Source organism: Schistocerca gregaria, chromosome 1, assembly GCF_023897955.1.
Source record: "Schistocerca gregaria isolate iqSchGreg1 chromosome 1, iqSchGreg1.2, whole genome shotgun sequence".
Lineage (NCBI taxonomy): Eukaryota > Metazoa > Arthropoda > Insecta > Orthoptera > Acrididae > Schistocerca > Schistocerca gregaria.
This window is the reverse complement of record NC_064920.1, coordinates 572,663,808-572,681,321: the sequence shown is the minus strand read 5'-3', so window position 1 is coordinate 572,681,321 and position 17,514 is coordinate 572,663,808. Positions and strand designations below refer to the sequence as shown.

Genomic DNA, 17,514 nt, shown 5'->3' with positions numbered 1-17,514 from the left:
CTGACAAAGGAGCAGTCGTGGGGACGCGACGCCCTTTATGTACAGCTCGCACTGTTGGCGGGTAGCTGTCGGGCAGTCCGCTCACGACTTTTGGCGCTGCAGTAAGCCAGAAAGTGACCTGTTTTGCTTAACTCGTTTAATTTATAAGAATGTGTTGGTGTTAAGTTAATTAATGGTGTTTTCAGATTTTTAATCATAACTCTACAAAGCGCCAAGTAAACAAAATTACAGCTAGGCCAGACAAGCCGTCCGGCGGGACAACTCCTGCTACCCGTGCGAAGCTGGGGACGGCCGCTAGACTGACGAAAAAAAAAAAATCGCAACACCAAGAAATACTCTATGTAGAGTAATGAAATTTCAGGAATACATTTGTCTAGGCAACATCTTTAGGTTATTAACGTTGCAAGATTACGGGTAAGCGCGAGAAAAATCATCGCAAATGCGAATTGCTGGTGCAATAATAGCTTGTTTAACCGCCAGAATGTTGAATGTAGACATGCACACGTGTATGCATTGTGTCGTACAGGTGTCGGATGTCAGTTTGTGGGGTGGATCTCCATGCCTGTTGCACTCAGTAGGTCAATTAATGCTGTTTGTGGATGATGCTGGAGTTGTCGTCCGATGATGTCCGATACGTGTTCGACTGGAAAAAGATCGATGATCGAAAGTATGTGGGCGAGCATTATTCTGTTGGAAAATACCCACTGGTATTCTGTTCATGAATGGCAGAACGACGGGTTGAATCCCCAAACTGACATATAGACTTGCAGTCAAGGTGCGTGGGATAATCACGAGAATGCTCCTCTGTCATATGAAGTCGCGCCCTAGACCATAACTCCAGCTGTAGTTACCAGCGTGTCTAGCACGCAGACAGGTTGGTTGCTGGCGCTCACCTGCCCTCCTTCCAACCAATCCACGCCCGTCGCTGACACCGAACCGAGTAGGATCCGGCTTTTATCAGGAAACGCAACAGATCTCGAATTCGCCCTCCAGTGAGCTGTCGCTTGGCACAAGTGAAGTCGCAAACGGTGGTGGTTTGCAGTCAATGGACACACACTGTTGTGGCTCGGAGCTGTCCCTGAAGTAGCCGACTTGTAACAATTCCTTTGTCAATATGGTACCAACTACTGCTAAAATTGCTGCTGCAGACGCAGGCTGATGCACCAGAGCCGTACTCCAAATATGACGGCCTTCCTTTCGTTAGTGCCACATGGTCGTCCGCAGCCCGGTTGTAAGTAGGCTGTTTAGGTTTTTTTATTGGTAACGCCGCTGCCACGTAGCGCTCTGTATAAAAATCACTGCCTGTGCCGTGTGCAGTCTGTGGCTGGTTTGCATTGTTGTCTGCCATTGTAGTGTTGGGCAGCAGCAGCTGGATGCTAACAGCGCGTAGCGTTGCGCAGTTGGAGGTGAGCCGCCAGCAGTGGTGGACGTGGGGAGAGAGATGGCGGAGTTTTGAAATTTGTAAGAATTGGTGTCATGAACTGATATATATATATTATGACTATATAGGTAAATACATTGTTTGTTCCCTATTAAAATCTTTCATTTGCTAACTGTGCCTATCAGTAGTTAGTGACTTCCGTAGTTTGAATCTTTTAGTTAGCTGGCAGTAGTGGCGCTTACTGTATTGCAGTAGTTCGAGTAACGAAGATTTTTGTGAGGTAAGTGATTTGTGAAACATAAAGGTTAATGTTAGTCAGGGCCATTCTCTTGTAGGGATTATTGAAAGTCATATTGCGTTGCGCTAAAAACTATTGTGTGTCAGTTTAAGCACAGTCGTGTATAATTGTTCAAAGAGGACGTTTCACATAGACCAGTCTTGTATAAATTGTTCTAAGGGGACGTTTCACGGTCTTCTTGCGACCATACCTTTCCGTGACCACCGCAGCTAGCAATCACGTACTGTGGCTACATCCCTGTCGAGCCTTTCTGCAATACCATGGAAGGCACATCCAGCTTCTCGTAGTCCTATTCCACGACCTCGTTCAAACTCAGTGAACTCTTTATAATGGCGTCTTCGTCATCTTAAAGGCATTCTTGACTAACATCTACTCATTACGTCCAATCACGAAGGTTACTAACGCTCGTGACCGTTACAACACGGTATCTAAAGCAAACTTGACTTGCTTCCTCGTAGTGGCGCTACTAGGTACACTCTAAGCAGCTGGGGTGAAATTGGAGCAGATGTCATCTTTCAGATGTTGAGAAACGCCTACTAACTTAATTTATCTCCTTCTTGATGATGGGACTTCTTTTCCATCTGTGTATTGTAAACATGGATGTATGTACGATCCACATCTCCTTCTAAACCACTGGACCGATTTTAACCAAACTTGGTAGACATATCACTTACTGGCTGAGGATAACCGCTGTAGTGGTATGAACTATCCATCGATCAAAGGAGAGGAGACCCACCCCCGAACTGCCTCACCCCGCTAGCTCCCAGACAGAGAAAGGCAAAAATATAGTGTATTCAAGAGGTTTTCTTTCAAGAAAATGATTGAAGTGTCGGTATTATGCCGGTATATTACAGGGTCGTAATTGGATCTTTTTAATGGCTCCTTACAATTGCTATTCGTCTTAAAAATATTAAAAATACTCCACGCCCACAGGTATTCCTTCCCCCTCCCCCCCCTCGCCTCTACAAACTATTGTATGGGCGCCCTTGGGTGGGTGTCAGGGTGAAAAAGCAGCGTAGCCCACGACTCGTGAATACCCATACGTTATTTACTCATTATTTGAGTATGAGACCATTTATTAACCTACAACAGACTTGAAACAATTTCAAATCTTTACGAATCTTTTTCTCTCTGATCCCCAGAAAATGATGCAAGGAAAAGTTTTATCGCTTACAACAATTTCACGGTTCATGCAGTAAATCTGCCGTATGGAGCATGAGGTTTTAATTTATTACTGCCTTATTCACTGTATTCGCGATATCTTTTGCAGACAGTATCCACAGTGAATGTACCTGCAAAATTATATCACTGCACGACACATCGTTCGGGGGATACGATGTCATAAACATTGAGCTGGGTGAAAATGAAGGTGCAAGGTGAAATTCGCTAGAGATGCAGGTGAAATGCGTGTACAAGAAATGTGCGAAATTTGTTAAATACCTGGGCAAAACCACGGATAGAAAGCTCATCCAAGACACCTGGAACGATTTCAACCAAACTCTGTACAAACCATCTGAAAAGAAATACCGTGGGGGTTGGGGGTAAGATCCACCAGCCTCCTGTGGTGGATGTGATGACGTGAAAGGGGACAGGAAAGCAGATGATAGAGATACAGAGGGAAAGAAGGAGATGGATACAGATGGGGGGACGAGGATAAGGATAGAGAGAGGTTGGAGGAGGAGATGGACAGAGAGAGTGGAGGAGGAGATGGGCAGAGAGAGAGAGAGGGTGAAGGAAGAGATGGGTGGGAAGGGAGTGGAGGTGCTGGTCATAGAGAGAGAGCGCCCAGGAGGAATGGACTAATATAAGACTGGAATAAATACATAAGCTGGCAATAACACGTTCATCTGTCTGTGTGTGAGCCGGCCGGGGTGGTCGAGCGGTTCTTGGCGCTAGAGTCTGGAGCCGCGCGACCTCTACGGTCGCAGGTTCGAATCCTGCCTCGGGCATGGATGTGTGTGATGTCCTTAGGTTAGTTAAGTTTAAGTAGTTCTAAGTTCTAGGAGACTGATGACCTCAGAAAGTCCCAAAGTGCTCACAGCCATTTGAACCATTTTTGTCTGTGCGTGAAGGCTAGTTTCAGAAAGTATTCTAGAGATTTTAATAGTTTTCACTAATAAACTGACTGACTCACTAGGAAGGTATGTGTATATATATTTTTTAGCGCTAAGCTAGGCAAGTCGTCCCGCCGTAGATACTTATTGCTACCTGTGCAAAGCCAAAGCATGTCACTAGTTATATTAATCTTATGTTCATACTACCCACGTTGATGCCGTAGAACATAGATGGGCTCATTAAACTTGATTACAGACTACTACTTGTAGAAAGGACAGGGACAAACAGTTAAAAAGAAAAATCGCTGCGGGATATAGAAAAAGTAATTCTCATAAAATTAAATCATACGAATGCATCCACAATTTTTTCTTCTGCAATTAAAAACAATTATACATTTTAGAATGAGATTTTCACTCTGCAGCGGAGTGTGCGCTGATATGAAACTTCCTGGCAGATTAAAACTGTGTGCCCGACCGAGACTCGAACTCGGGACCTTTGCCTTTCGCGGGCAAGTGCTCTACCACTTGCCCGCAAAAGGCAAAGGTCCCGAGTTCGACCCTCGGTCGGGCACACAGTTTTAATCTGCCAGGAAGTTTCAATTATATATTCTCTCAAAAATAAAAGCACACCTCGTTTCGACAGTATTTCTAACAGAGTACTAAAGATTTGTTCCCATGTAATAAGCCCAGTCTTATCTGAAATATGTAATGTATCAAACTCAAGGCATTTTTCCAGAGACTGAAATGTGTCGTTGTTAATCTCCCCTTTAAGAAAGGTGATAAGAGAGACGTCAATAACCACCGACCTGTCTCTCCGCTGACATCATTTTGCAAAATCTTTCAGAAGGAGATGTATTCTAGAATAGTATCTAAGCAACAATAATATCCTAAATAAATCACAGTTTGCGTTTCAGAAGGGTTGCTCTACTGCGAATACCATTTAAATGTTCACTTCGCAGGTTTTACGAGCATTAATTAGTAAAACAGCGTCGGTTCTTATTTTCTGCGACCTAGGCATTTGACTGAGTGAATCACAATATTGTAATAGATAAATAGAAGTTTTATGGGACTGATGACACGGCCAACCAATGGATAATGTCATATCCGACTAAAAGGATGCAGAAAGTTGTGCTTAGTCGTTCAACCAATGTAGTCCAATGCTGTAATTCTGACTAGGGAGAAATCATATGGGTTTCCCAAGGCTCAATGTAAGGTCCACTAATGTTCCTCATATATGTAAACACTCTTCCGCATAATATACAACAAATAGAATTATTTCTTGCTAGAGATGACACTAGTACTGTAACCAATCCAAGTGTACATACAGAAACAGAAGAAATGGTAAACATTGTTATTAAAAGTTTCATTGACTGGCTCTCTACGAACGTTCTCACTCTTCAATTAAAAAAAAATCAGTTCTGCACATATAGGAGTACTACACCAATGAGAGTGTAATACATGACGAGGAAATAACAAAGAAGAGGAAACTTCCAAATTCTTAGGTTTCCATATTTATGAGAATTTAAACACTTTGGTACTCCTAAAATAACTTAGTTCAGTCACATTTAGAATCATAACAAGAACTGAGGAGAGACATTTTGCATATTTGTTTCTAATAATGTCATATGGGATAATATTCTAGGGTAACTCATCTTTAAGAAAGAAGGTCTTCATTTCTCAGAACTGTGCTGTAAGAATAATATTTAGCACTCACCTAGGATCATACTGTAGATATCTGTTTATGGAGTTGGGCATTCAGACTACTACTTCACATTAGTTTATTCCCTCACGAAGTTCGTTGCGAATGATCCACTACAGTTCAAAAGGAACAGTGACGTACACAAGTATAATAACAGAAGGAAAAATTACTTTTATTACTCCACATTAATGGTGCCTTTAGCACAGAAAGAGGTGCAAAAATCTGTAAAAAGTTTTTGATCACTTATCCAATGCCATAGAATGTCTGACAGACAGCAAAGTAATATTCTAAAATAAAGTGAGACAGTTTTTCCTTGCCGATTCATTCTAGACCGTAGAAGAATTCTATTACTGCAATGTGCAGGATTTACTAACAACATCTGTATATCATTTTCTCTTTTGGGAAAAAACTTAGAAATGTTCAGAACCTTACCATATGTACCAATTAATTTCCAATGCAAACGTAAAATGACTCGTTCCACCTCATTACGATTTATCGTACAAGATGATCCATGGAACATGATACTAACTAACTAACTCTCGCGTCTAAACGTGCACCATCCATGATGGGAATCATCTTAGGCGTACGATGTGAAACAAGTCCCTTGTGAAAAGGCGCCAGGAAGGAGGAGGGAGGAAGATTGGGTTCAACGTCCCATCAACATCGAGGTCATGAGAGACGGAGCACAAGCTCGGATTGGGTCAAGGAGATGGACGGAAATTGGCCGTACCCTTTGATAGGAACCATCCCGGCATTTGCCTTGATGCGATTTAGGGAAATCACATAAATTTCCTTTACTTTACGTCTGTGGTCACAAATTTTTTGTCATCAGACTGTAATGACCATCTTCAGATCTGTTTTATAAAAACATGTCCTTATGTACTGCAGCCATAGTGGCATCGTCAAATGTTAAACACAAAATTAGCAGTACATTAGGACATGTTTTTATAAAACAGAACAGAAAACGATCATTACAGACCGAAACCAGTTGTCTGATGACAAAAAATTTGTGACCATAGACGTAAAGTAAAGGAAATTTATTCCATATTCGGTTCAATGTTTTATTCGCGACCATGTTGCAGCTTGTGAAATCACATAAAACGTAAATCTGGATGGATGGACGTGGGTTTGAACAATCGTCCTCACGAAGAAGGCGTCACGGTGGGACACTACATGACTTTTGGGAGACACGTACCCTGGACGGCGAAGCTGCCCTTGACGGTGAGCGGCACGCCGAGCAGAGGCTGCTGTTCCGGGGGCGGCGCCGCCCCCACGGCCAGCAGGTGGTCGACGCGGCGCGCCTCCTCTAGGGCGGCGGCCAGCCGGTCCTCCACCACGGCGTTCACCACCGGCTGCACCAGCCGCACCCGCTCACTGTACGCCCGCACGACGCGCTCGCTAGATAGCTGCAAAGAAGCACCAACGTCACTCACACGCCCGTCGACATGCCCTTATTCATAAACTACACAATTTATTCGCAATTGGGAATTCTTTGACACCTTCTATATTAGGTATGGAGACCCAGTATGTACATACACTGAGGTGACAGAAGTCACGGGATAGCGATATGCACATAATCAGATTACGGTTGTGTTGCGTACAGCAGGTACAAAAGGGTAGGATATTGGCCGCGCTGTCGTTTGTACGCAGGTGATTCATGTGAGAAGGTTTCAGACCTGATTATGGCCTCACGACTGCTATTAACAGACTTTGAACGAGGATTGGTAGATGGAGCTACACCTATTGGACATTCCATTTCGGAATTCAATATTCCGATATCTACAGTGTCAAGAGTGTACCGAGAATACCAAATTTCATCCATTACCTCTCACCACGGACAACGCACTGGGCGACGTCCTTCCCTTAACGACTGAGAGCAGCAGCGTTTCCGTAGAGTTGCCAGTGCTAACAGACTCGCAACACTGCATGAAATAACCGCAGAAATCCATGTTGACGTACGACTAACATATCCGTTAGGACAGTGGGGAGAAATCTGAGGCTAATGGGCTGTTGCAGGAGACGACTGACGCGAGTCTCTTTGCTAACAGCACGATATCGCCTGCACGTCTCTCCTGGGTTCTTGACCATATCAATTGGGTCCTAGACGACTGTGAAACCTTGGTCTGGTCAGATTAGTTCCGATTTCAGTTCAAATAGTTCAAATGGCTCTGAGCACTATAGGACTTAACATCTGTGGTCATCAGTCCCCTAGAACGTAGAACTACTTAAATCTAACTAACGTAAGGACATCACACACATCCATGCCCGAGGCAGGATTAGAACCTGCGACCGTAGCGGTTCCAGACTGAAGCGCCTAGAACCACACGGCCCGATTTCAGTTCGGTAAGGGTCTATTGGTTTGAAGAACATTCTGACAATTCGAGCGAATGATCTGGCCACTAAGATTGCCCGACATGAACCTCATAGAACATTTATGAGACGTAATCAAGACGCCAGTTCGCGCACAAAATTCTACACCGGCGACACTTTCGCAATTATGAACGGCTATAGAGATCTGCTTGCCTCAATATTTCTGCAGGGGACATCCAGTAGCTTGTTGAATCCATTCCATATCGAGTTGCTGAACTGCCCTGGGCAAAAGGAGGTGCGTCACGATATTAGGAGGCATCCCATGACTTTTATCACCTCAGTGTATTATCTACAGGTGACACATGTCAATTTGTGCTGGACTGGGACTCGAACCCGGATTTCCCGCTTACCGTGAGCAATCGCCCTAACCATGTGGCCTATCGTGCACACTTCCCGGATTAATCCAAATCTCCATTTACCACACTGCCTACGTCCTACTGCTAGCAACATTACTTGGATTCCCGCAACAGGGTTAGATTGTACAACTCTGGGTTGTAGGCTTTGCTCGGGTTTTTCCAAGTTTTTCCTTAATCCGTGTCAAAATGGGGAAGCAAATGAATATTCCTGGAGATAAAAAAATGACAATCCTGAGCAACGCAATTGTATTTTAAGAAATATAAGAAGAAACACCCCAGATTTGTGTCACGCTTTTCTTCCAGGAAAGATGACTCAAGATGATTTAAAAATTAATAACCTACATGAATTAAGTGCATAGGTAGCTCGTATCTGCCCGAGATTTAAACTTTATTTCATGCGACGTGTACAAAGGACAAAGAGTAACTGCTACACTGAACTGTTTATAAAACAATAAAAACATTGCAACTGGTCTTCAGCCATAGGATATCTAACAGAGAATGGTAGCAGAAACTTCTCCTGAGTTAGAGGTTTGCTGCTACCATCAGGGGCCATATAATATATTATGAAATAAGTTACGAAAATGTCATACACCAGGGAATATAGGATCACTGCAGAGGCTATCTTGTGCGCTGCCCGACCACGGATTTGCTTTCTGATGTTATTCATTGTCCGAGATGAAACGATGGAGTTCATAATGTAATATCTCTCTATATTCGATGAATTATTCTGATACAGTTCTATCCTTGAAAGACGTTTACTAATTTTCTATCTTCATACTCGCAGAATCCACGCGCAAAGTAGTTTCATACAATAGCTATGCCATGAGCGCATAATTATTCTTTGTAGTACTCTCTCTGGTGGTTGTTAGAAGAAAAAAGCTTCCTAGATTGTCTTCGTGCCGATTAGCCTGAGCGTGGTTTGAAGAATTGTAATCTGAATATTGAGATTTATGACAAAAGATAACAGACGAACTGTTCGATTAAAAGGGATATATATATATATATATATATATATATATATATTGCTCCTTCATACAAAAGGTGTGTATTTGACATTTTAGAATTAATGATATTCATAGATATATTGCGTAGTTGTTAATCAGAAGGGAACTTCCGAAAGACTGGATACGAACCTGAATTTAATAATCCAAGAGCTCCATTACTTCTTCGGAAGGTTAAACTTCATCCGCTTGATCTGAGGTTTCCCGACTGATTACACAACGCTCCCAAAATTACGAGGCATTTTATTTGTACAGATTGGCAGACAGCTGCAAAGCACAAGCCTGCAGAAAAGGAGAATCATCGCCTGATTTCATTCTAACAAGTAAAATTTCTGAATCATTTGAGTGAATGAGCTATGACTGTGTTTCATATTATGAATGACTGATTGCTCGAACGAATTGAGAGCTACATAATCACGTAGATAGGAGGAAAAATTGCAATAATATGAGTTTTATTTTAAGCTTTCAAACATATCTTAATTGATTTTGGTAATTATTAGTGGTGCACGTCCAGTCGTTAAGGAATTCGCATTCGGAGACGATATGCTACATTAAACCTAATTTCGAGGTAACATTCAAGCTGCCTGTTGACTATACAACACAGAGCGCATTGCGAAGAGCTGCGGACTGACAATAAAAAAGACTATTAATTGACCTCTCATTTACCTTCAGTTATGGTTAGCATATTATGGGGAATTACTTACTTACTTACAGAAAGGAATGGTTACAATCATTTATTGATTCATAAAAATTAACCCAGAGAAAGATTATCGCAGCTACTATTGGGCAGATTAGACTAGCTCCTATAATATATCGTTATTACTTAAAATAATCTTACTTCAAAGGACGATTTTTTAATATCGGCTCTTCAGCTCGGTTTCAAACAAACAACTTGGATGTATATTTAACAAAGCTAAAGTAAAGCTAGTCAAGGGAAAATATCCAGTGCATTAAAAATTGGTAGTTTACATTAAAATAGTGGAGCAAGCTTGTAGATTTCACTGTTTAGGATGTTTGATATTCTATTATCAAGATGACATGACAAATAAAGAAAATATAATATGTGAAAATGTAGTTCGTCATCATTATGTATTATAAAATTAAGTGTACAATGTCCGCGCCGCTAAAACTCAGAAACGAGTCCCTGCACGACCAAAGGAGTTATTTGGTGTGGTAGCCCTCAGTCCTCCAACCATGAAGAAGGTTCCCGTTTTTACCTGAAGGCTTGGTTTTGAAGATATAAGGACGTGAAAGTTTCGGCCTCTAGAAATATCTAGAACATTCGAGGGTATTCGAGAGCATTCCACACATCCCAGAATGTTCCGGAATGTTCCACAATGATCTTGAATGTTCGGGAATAGACTGGAACATTCGGGAAGACTTCAGAATATTTGGAAACATCCTGAAATATTCTAGAGCATTGACGAACATTCCAAAATACTCTCGAATGCTGTGGAATGTTCTGGAGCATTGTGGACCATTCGAAGTGTTTTGATATGTTCCGGAATTCGCCACAAGGGGGCCTAGCCTCTGGTAGGGGTATATGATCCAAGACTCGTCGTGGGTTCGAACGTCAGTTTCTTATCAGTGACGTAAGGAGGAACAAAAAAGTAGTGCAGTGAGTGAATAAAAACAAACAGTAAAACGTGAGTAATCAAAGTGATACAGTGACTGAATATAAATCGAAAATAAAGTGTGTAAAGTGAACTTAGTTTATTTGTTAGTAAATAGTTGATCTGATTTTTATTTTAGACAATGCATAAAAGAGAGACACGTTGACGTCGAATATAGGCAACTGTCACAGTAATGTGACTGGACCTTGTATATAGCTCAGCAAGACAGGAACCTACAGCATTTAAAGGTTATGTATGTCTCAGTTACTACGTATAAATATTGCAAGTAAACTTGTTAACGTGTTGTTCCAGAAAACCACGGGAGAACTGCCGGATATCAGTAACGTCCTGCCACGATATTTCGGCGCAGTCTTCTGGCCATCTTCAGGTGAGTGCCACTGTAGTAGTACTGGCGAGTACGCTTTTTTTTCTTTATTGTATTTCAATTCCCCATCGGGGCGGGCTGGCAGCAGCATATGCGCTGCTCTTCAGCCGAAAGACATGGAACAAACAATAGAAGACATTTAAAAATGACAAAGGAGAGAATATGGTGCACATAGATATGAAACAGGGGGAACATCGTGGAAGGCAATAGACAAAAAACGGGGTGACTGTAAAATGGAGATAAAAAACTGTTTAAAAGTAGCATACACAAAAAGCCACACACTGCGACAATTAAAAGAACACAAGGCACAGTATGACTGAAGCATAAAAGGTATCGACGGATGGCGTAGCACATAACGAATACTGACGGCGAACCTCAAGGCAGTACACAATTAAAATCACACCTCTTGACGCACAGGAGAAACAGCACTAAACACAACACTGATGTGGCACACTGACGATGATCAAAACGGAGGATCTGCCAGGCGCAAGGAGATGAGGGAGACCGGAAGAAGGGAGGAAGGGAGGGGAAGAAAGGGGGGAGATGGGCGGAGAAGCGCGCTGGAGAGGGCCAGGTAAGGAGGGATGTGGGAAGGAAAGGGGCTAGTATGGGGTGCAGGGTCGCTTGGGGGGGGGGGGGGAAGGAGGAAAATCCGCTCTGGGAGAAGGAGGGGAGAGGAAAAAGGGAGCCCTGGGGAGGGGGGGAACAAGGCCAGGTTATAGTTGGAAGGAAGGGTAGATGTCACGGCGAAGTTTGTCATCTGGGAGGGGGAGGCATTGGAAATTGCCCTGAAGTAGATGGAGGGTGTGGAGGTGGAGGGAGGGAGGGATAGAGCAATAGAGGCACAGCAACAGGCGGGGGGTGGAAAGGAAGGAGGAAACCAGAGCCTGCTGACAATGTAAAGGATGCGGAGATGTTGGAGGAACAGGAGGAGGTGGGGGAAGGGGATCAGTTCATACAGGAGCCATGTGGGGGAAGGATGGCGGATACAGAAAGCAAGGCGGAGCGCATGGCGTTCAAGGATTTGGAGGGCACTGTAAAAGCGGGTGGGGGCGGAGATCCAGGCAACGCTGGCATAACAGAGGATAGGACGGATGAGGGATTTGTAGGTGTGGAGGATGGTAGAAGGATGCAATCCCCATGTCCGGCCAGATAGGAGTTTCAGAAGGCGGAGGCGGGAATGGGCTTTCTGCCTGACAGTCTGGAGATGAGGGGTCCAGGTGAGGTGTCAGTCGAGGGTGAGGCCAAGGTATTTCAGGGTGGGGGTGAGCTGGATGGGACGATCATAAAGGGTGAGGCAGAAATCATGGAGGCGAAAGGAGCGAGTGGTGCGGCCTATGATGATTACCCGGGTTCTGGAGGGGTTGAGACGGAGGAACCATTGGTTACACCAAGTGGTGAACTGGTTAAGGTGGGTTTGGAGGGTACGTTGGGACCGTTGAAGGGTAGGATAGAGAGCCAGGAAGGCAGTGTCATCAGCATACTGGAGAAGGTGGACTGGTGGGGGTGACTTGGGCATATCAGCTGTATACAAAAGATAAAGGAGAGGGGAGAGGACAGAACCCTGGTGGACGCCAGCTGTGGGATAAAAGATATGTGAGTTGGTGTTGTGGAGGGTGACATAAGAAGGACAGTGCGAGAGGAAGGAAGCGACCAGATGGACAAAATTGATAGGCAGGGCGTAGGTTTGGAGTTTAAAGAGGAGACCGGGATGCCATACACAGTCATAGGCATTTAGGAGGTCAAGGGGAACAGAAATGGCGGAGCGACGGGAGTTGAGCTGGAGGGACAGAAGGTAAACGAGGTTGAGAAGTTGGTCTTCAGCAGAGAAGGAGGATCGGAAGCCACACTGGGTAAGGGGGATGAGGTGGTGCTGAGCAAGGTGCTCATGGATACTGTGGGAGAGGGTGGATTCAAAGGCCTTACTGAAGGCGGAGGTGAGGCAGATGGGGGGGTTTGTAGGGTTTGAGGAATAAGAAGATGCGGGAGGTCTTCCACAGGTCAGGGTAGAAGCCAGTAGAGAGGGAGGATGACATTATAGAGATGGGCGAGGACAATCAGGAAGGAAGAGGGGCTTTCTCAAAGGTATGGTAGGTGACACAGTTGTGACCAGAGGCCGAGTTGCGTTTGGACCGTAGGATAAGTTTAATGTCTTGTGCGGTGATGGGAGTGTTTATGTTGGGGGGGGGGGGGCAACTGCCCCAAGTACTGAAGACTAGGAGCAAGTGGAGCGACTGAGGTGTCAGCACGTTCCATGACGGTGGGGAAAAGAGAACAATCAAAGTGGGGATCATCGGGGATGGAGAAGACCTCGGAAAGGTGGGAAGTGAAGTGGTTGGCCTTACTGAGGTTGTCAGGAAGGGGGTGATCGTTATGGAGAAGGGGGTAGTGGGGAGCAGAAAGGGAAGCAGTAAGGCGATGGAAGGTGGACCAGTACTTGGAGGAGTTGATAGGAAGGGTGGCGTTGAGTCATGGGCAGGTCTGGCGCCAATCTCGGCGTTTCGTTGCCGTGATAAGATTCCGTACATGTCGCTGTATTTGCTGGTTGCGTTGGAGTGTATCCCTGTCACGAGTGCATAGGAAGGAGCGATAGAGGCGGCGGGATTCACAGAGGAGGATAGCCCACGGAGGGAGAGTGGGACGGTGTGGGTGGAAGGTTTTAGTAGGAACATGGGCCTCCACGGCGTCAGTAATTACCTTCTGAAGGAGGGACGCGGCATGGATGATGTCGTCAGGATGGCAATAGGTAAGAGGGTGGCTTTCGACCCGGGTGGAGATGGAGTCCCGGTAGGCATCCCAGTTGGCATGGTGATAGCCATGGACGACCTTGGGAGGGGGTGCAGGGTGCAGAGCCAGAGGGGGGCGGTGAGCAGACGTTATGGTGAGAAGGACAAGGGGGTGGTTTCAGTTTCGGGTCGGGTGTGCTGGGGAAGGGGAACAAGGTCACCTTGGATCATGGAGAGGAATTGATGCCACCGCCGAAGGGCAGCATGAGTGCGGCTATTGATGTTGAGGTCGGCGGCGGATATAGGGAGGATATAGGGAGAGGTGCGGATAGAATGGCGGGGCTGGAGAAAGGTTTCGTTCAAGAGGAAGGTCTCGACCTGGTGGTGGGAGAGGGTGTGCGTAAGGAGGTATTTGTTGGAGTGGAAGGAGCGAATGTTCTGGAAGAGGATGCGATACTCATGCCGCGCCATGGCGGGAAGGAGGGGGGGGGGGGGGAAGATAGGGAAGGGAAGAGGCTTAAACTAGGGTATCGAAGCGGGTGAAGATGAAGTGGGCTTGTTTGTGGGAGTAAGTGGCGAAGGTGACAGCTGGAAAAAGGAGTGAGCAGCAAGGGAGATTTGTTGGAACGTGTGGAGGCGCTGAAAAGGGTGAATGTTTTGGAGTACAATGGTAAGGAACCGGATGAAGTCCTCGACCGTGGAGGGGTGGGGGGGGGGGTGGACAGAGGGAATTGTTTGGATGGTCAGGGGGATTGACGGGACGAACTGGGACTGCAAGCTCAGGGGTGGCTGGCGGGGGTTTCGCTTTACACTTGTGGGAGTAGGTGGGATGGTGGACATTGCAGGTATTACAGGAAGGAGGAGCAGCGAGGTTGGGGCAGTTCTTAAGAAAGTGGGAGGCCTTGCAATGGGGACAGGTAGGGGGGGGGAGTTTCCAGTTGGGGGTCAGGTGGTCATTGTACATCAGGCACCGCTGACAACGGTAGGATTGGGGAGTGGATTTGGAGGAGAGCAGGGTGGCGACAGTGGTATATCAGGGCACCCTGGGTGAGGAGATGGTCAATGGATGGGGCGGACTCAGAGAATACGGGCATGAGGTAGGTGGGACCAGAGGCATTGTGGATACGGCGGGCAGAGCGGATTTCCAAGTCTGGGTGGGAATTCAGTTCTGCCAACACTTTCATCCTCTGCGATCACCAGGCTGAGTACTTTCGTATCTCCATGGCGAGGGTACGAGCGTCGAGGAACTTAGGATCGGGAGTTGACAGGACAAAGGTGTGGAGGGTGAGGGCCAAGGTATGGGTGGCTGGAGGAGGGGTGCTGTCCATGGAGACGACAGGAGGAGGGGGAGGTGGTGTTGACTTTTGTGGGAAGTGGCAGGGGCAGAGTGGGCAATGACGCGCTTTTAGGTTTTTTGGAGACCCTGAGCTCCGCTATTTAAAGCCGTACTGAGGTGACAGTGCGCATGCGCTGCTCAGCGTGCGCGTTCATGACGGCTCCGTGCGCTGCGCCTCGCGCCCTCCACTGTGAAAGCCTGGCGTATCGGTATCAGGTCGATTTCGATCTTTATGCAGATAACTACGTCGACTACGAAGTTTCTCTACAACAGGGTTCCAAGCAGAGTTTAGCTGATAACCGTTATCTCGAATGATGAGAGTCTCGTTGTCAGACAATCTTATTTCCACAGATTCATTGATAATCGAGCTCCAAAAGTTTGATGTATTGTCCAATAGTTTTGTGTCGTTGTAATTCATGGAATGGTCTGTGGAAATACAATGTTCGGCTTGGGGACTTGGTGGGTTGGAGAAGGCGAGTATTCCGGTGGTGTTCCACAATGCGTTCCTGCACAGTTCGTATTAATGTGTTATCTTTTTGTATACAGGTATGTCTGATTTTACTGGCCACCTCTATTACCGACACATCAGAAAACGGTGGCTCTCACGAGAAATCACAAGCCCTCGAACCATGGTAGTTGACTTGAACCACCAACTGTTTAGCAGCATTAGGGAGATAACAGTCCATCATCTGCAGGCGTAACAAAACGCTGTTTCCACTGCTGGCGGAAACTGGTGACGACAGTAGGAAACAGGTCGAAGACACAGGCGCGGCTGTGATGAGGGAAGGGAGTATAAGCGAGTCGGGTCGAGCAGGAAAAGAAGACCGGCCAGACGCACCTGTCCGCTCCGGATGGCGGCGGCGAGCTGGTGCGCCGGCACGAGCAGCGCTGGGTCGGAGACGGGCGGCACGGCGCGCCGCGGCACGAACAGCAGGCGGGCGCGCACCAGGGCCAGCGCCACGGGGCGCGCCGCCAGCATCAGCAGCCGCAGCGCCCACTGCGACCACCACGTCAGCATCCTCAGCTCGCTCTCTGCAACACCGGCCACCGTCCTGCTTCACACAAAAAACATTCGTCTATTCCAGCTGTGATAATTGCCTCACTCCACTTGTTTCTTCAGGTATGCCATTCCAGATGAGGCCATTAACTATGATATGGCTCTGCAGAGCTGCCAAATTGTTGGGGGTGCATTTCACCCACTGTCCCAAATACCCCTAGGGGATGTAGAAGAGGTGACCAGCGTTCCAGTCTAGGAGCGATACGGTGTTTGTGTGCTCATCAAATGGCGACCCTATGGATGCAATCCTGTGAACACGGTGGTCACCATCTTGAAACTGGGGATTTTGCAAAAACAGACATAATGTCTTATGGGACAACAGCAATCAGTGATTTTATAATGTTACTTAAAAACCGTCTTGATTGCTAAATTTTTTTTTTATTCATATGACCGGTTTCGGTTCATTCAGAACCATCTTCAGATCTGATATTTCAGTTACAGGAGTAACCCGTCCAAATCCAGCAGTTTTCACATGTGACGTAGTTTCGGTTCAGAACCATCTTCAGATCTGATATTTCAGTTACAGGAGTAACCCGTCCAAATCCAGCAGTTTTCACATGTGACGTAGCATGTGAAAACTGCTGGATTTGGACGGGTTACTCCTGTAACTGAAATATCAGATCTGAAGATGGTTCTGAATGAACCGAAACCGGTCATATGAATAAAAAAAAATAATTTGCAATCAAGAAGGTTTTTAAGTAACATTATAGAAACTGGGGATGTTCACAGTGTACTCTTACTGAATATCCGAGAGAAGGAGCTACATTCGGTCACCGAGAATGTTGAGACAAACACCACGGTACGTTATAAGCACCTAAAACACCACATTACCAAGTCCAGCCTGAACTACACTCTCCACACACTGCAGACTAATAGCCTCGATGGACAGTGGGGGCCTTAGAAAATCGAATGCACAAATTACCGACCAATTTCACTGACATAAAAAAATGGTTCTGGGCACTATGGCACTCAACGTCTGAGGTCATCAGTCCCCTAGAACTTAGAACTACTTAAACATAACTACCTAAGGACAACACACACACCCATGCCCGAGGTAGGATTCGGACCTGCGACCGTAGCAGTCGCGCCGCGCGGGATTAGCCGGCGGTCTTAGGCGCTGCAGTCATGGACTGTGCGGTTGGTCCCGGTGGAGGTTCGGGTCCTCCCTCGGGCATAGGTGTGTCTGTGTTTGTCCTTGGGATAATTTTGGTTAAGTAGTGTGTAAGCTGAGGGACTGA

The 17,514-nt window shown here is 46.0% G+C and overlaps 1 protein-coding gene across 1 annotated transcript in view; it reads right to left on the bottom strand.

Annotated features, from left to right (window-relative positions):
- LOC126356526 (fatty-acid amide hydrolase 2-A-like) overlaps positions 1–17,514 on the bottom strand; it is a 215,681-nt gene that overhangs the window by 107,413 nt on the left and 90,754 nt on the right. The window contains exons 2-3 of the mRNA XM_050007378.1: positions 16,058–16,251; positions 6,628–6,838 (exon numbers count right to left, since the gene is read on the bottom strand). Coding sequence (XP_049863335.1) covers positions 6,628–6,838; positions 16,058–16,251 — 405 coding nt within the window. The remainder of the gene's footprint in view (positions 1–6,627; positions 6,839–16,057; positions 16,252–17,514) is intronic.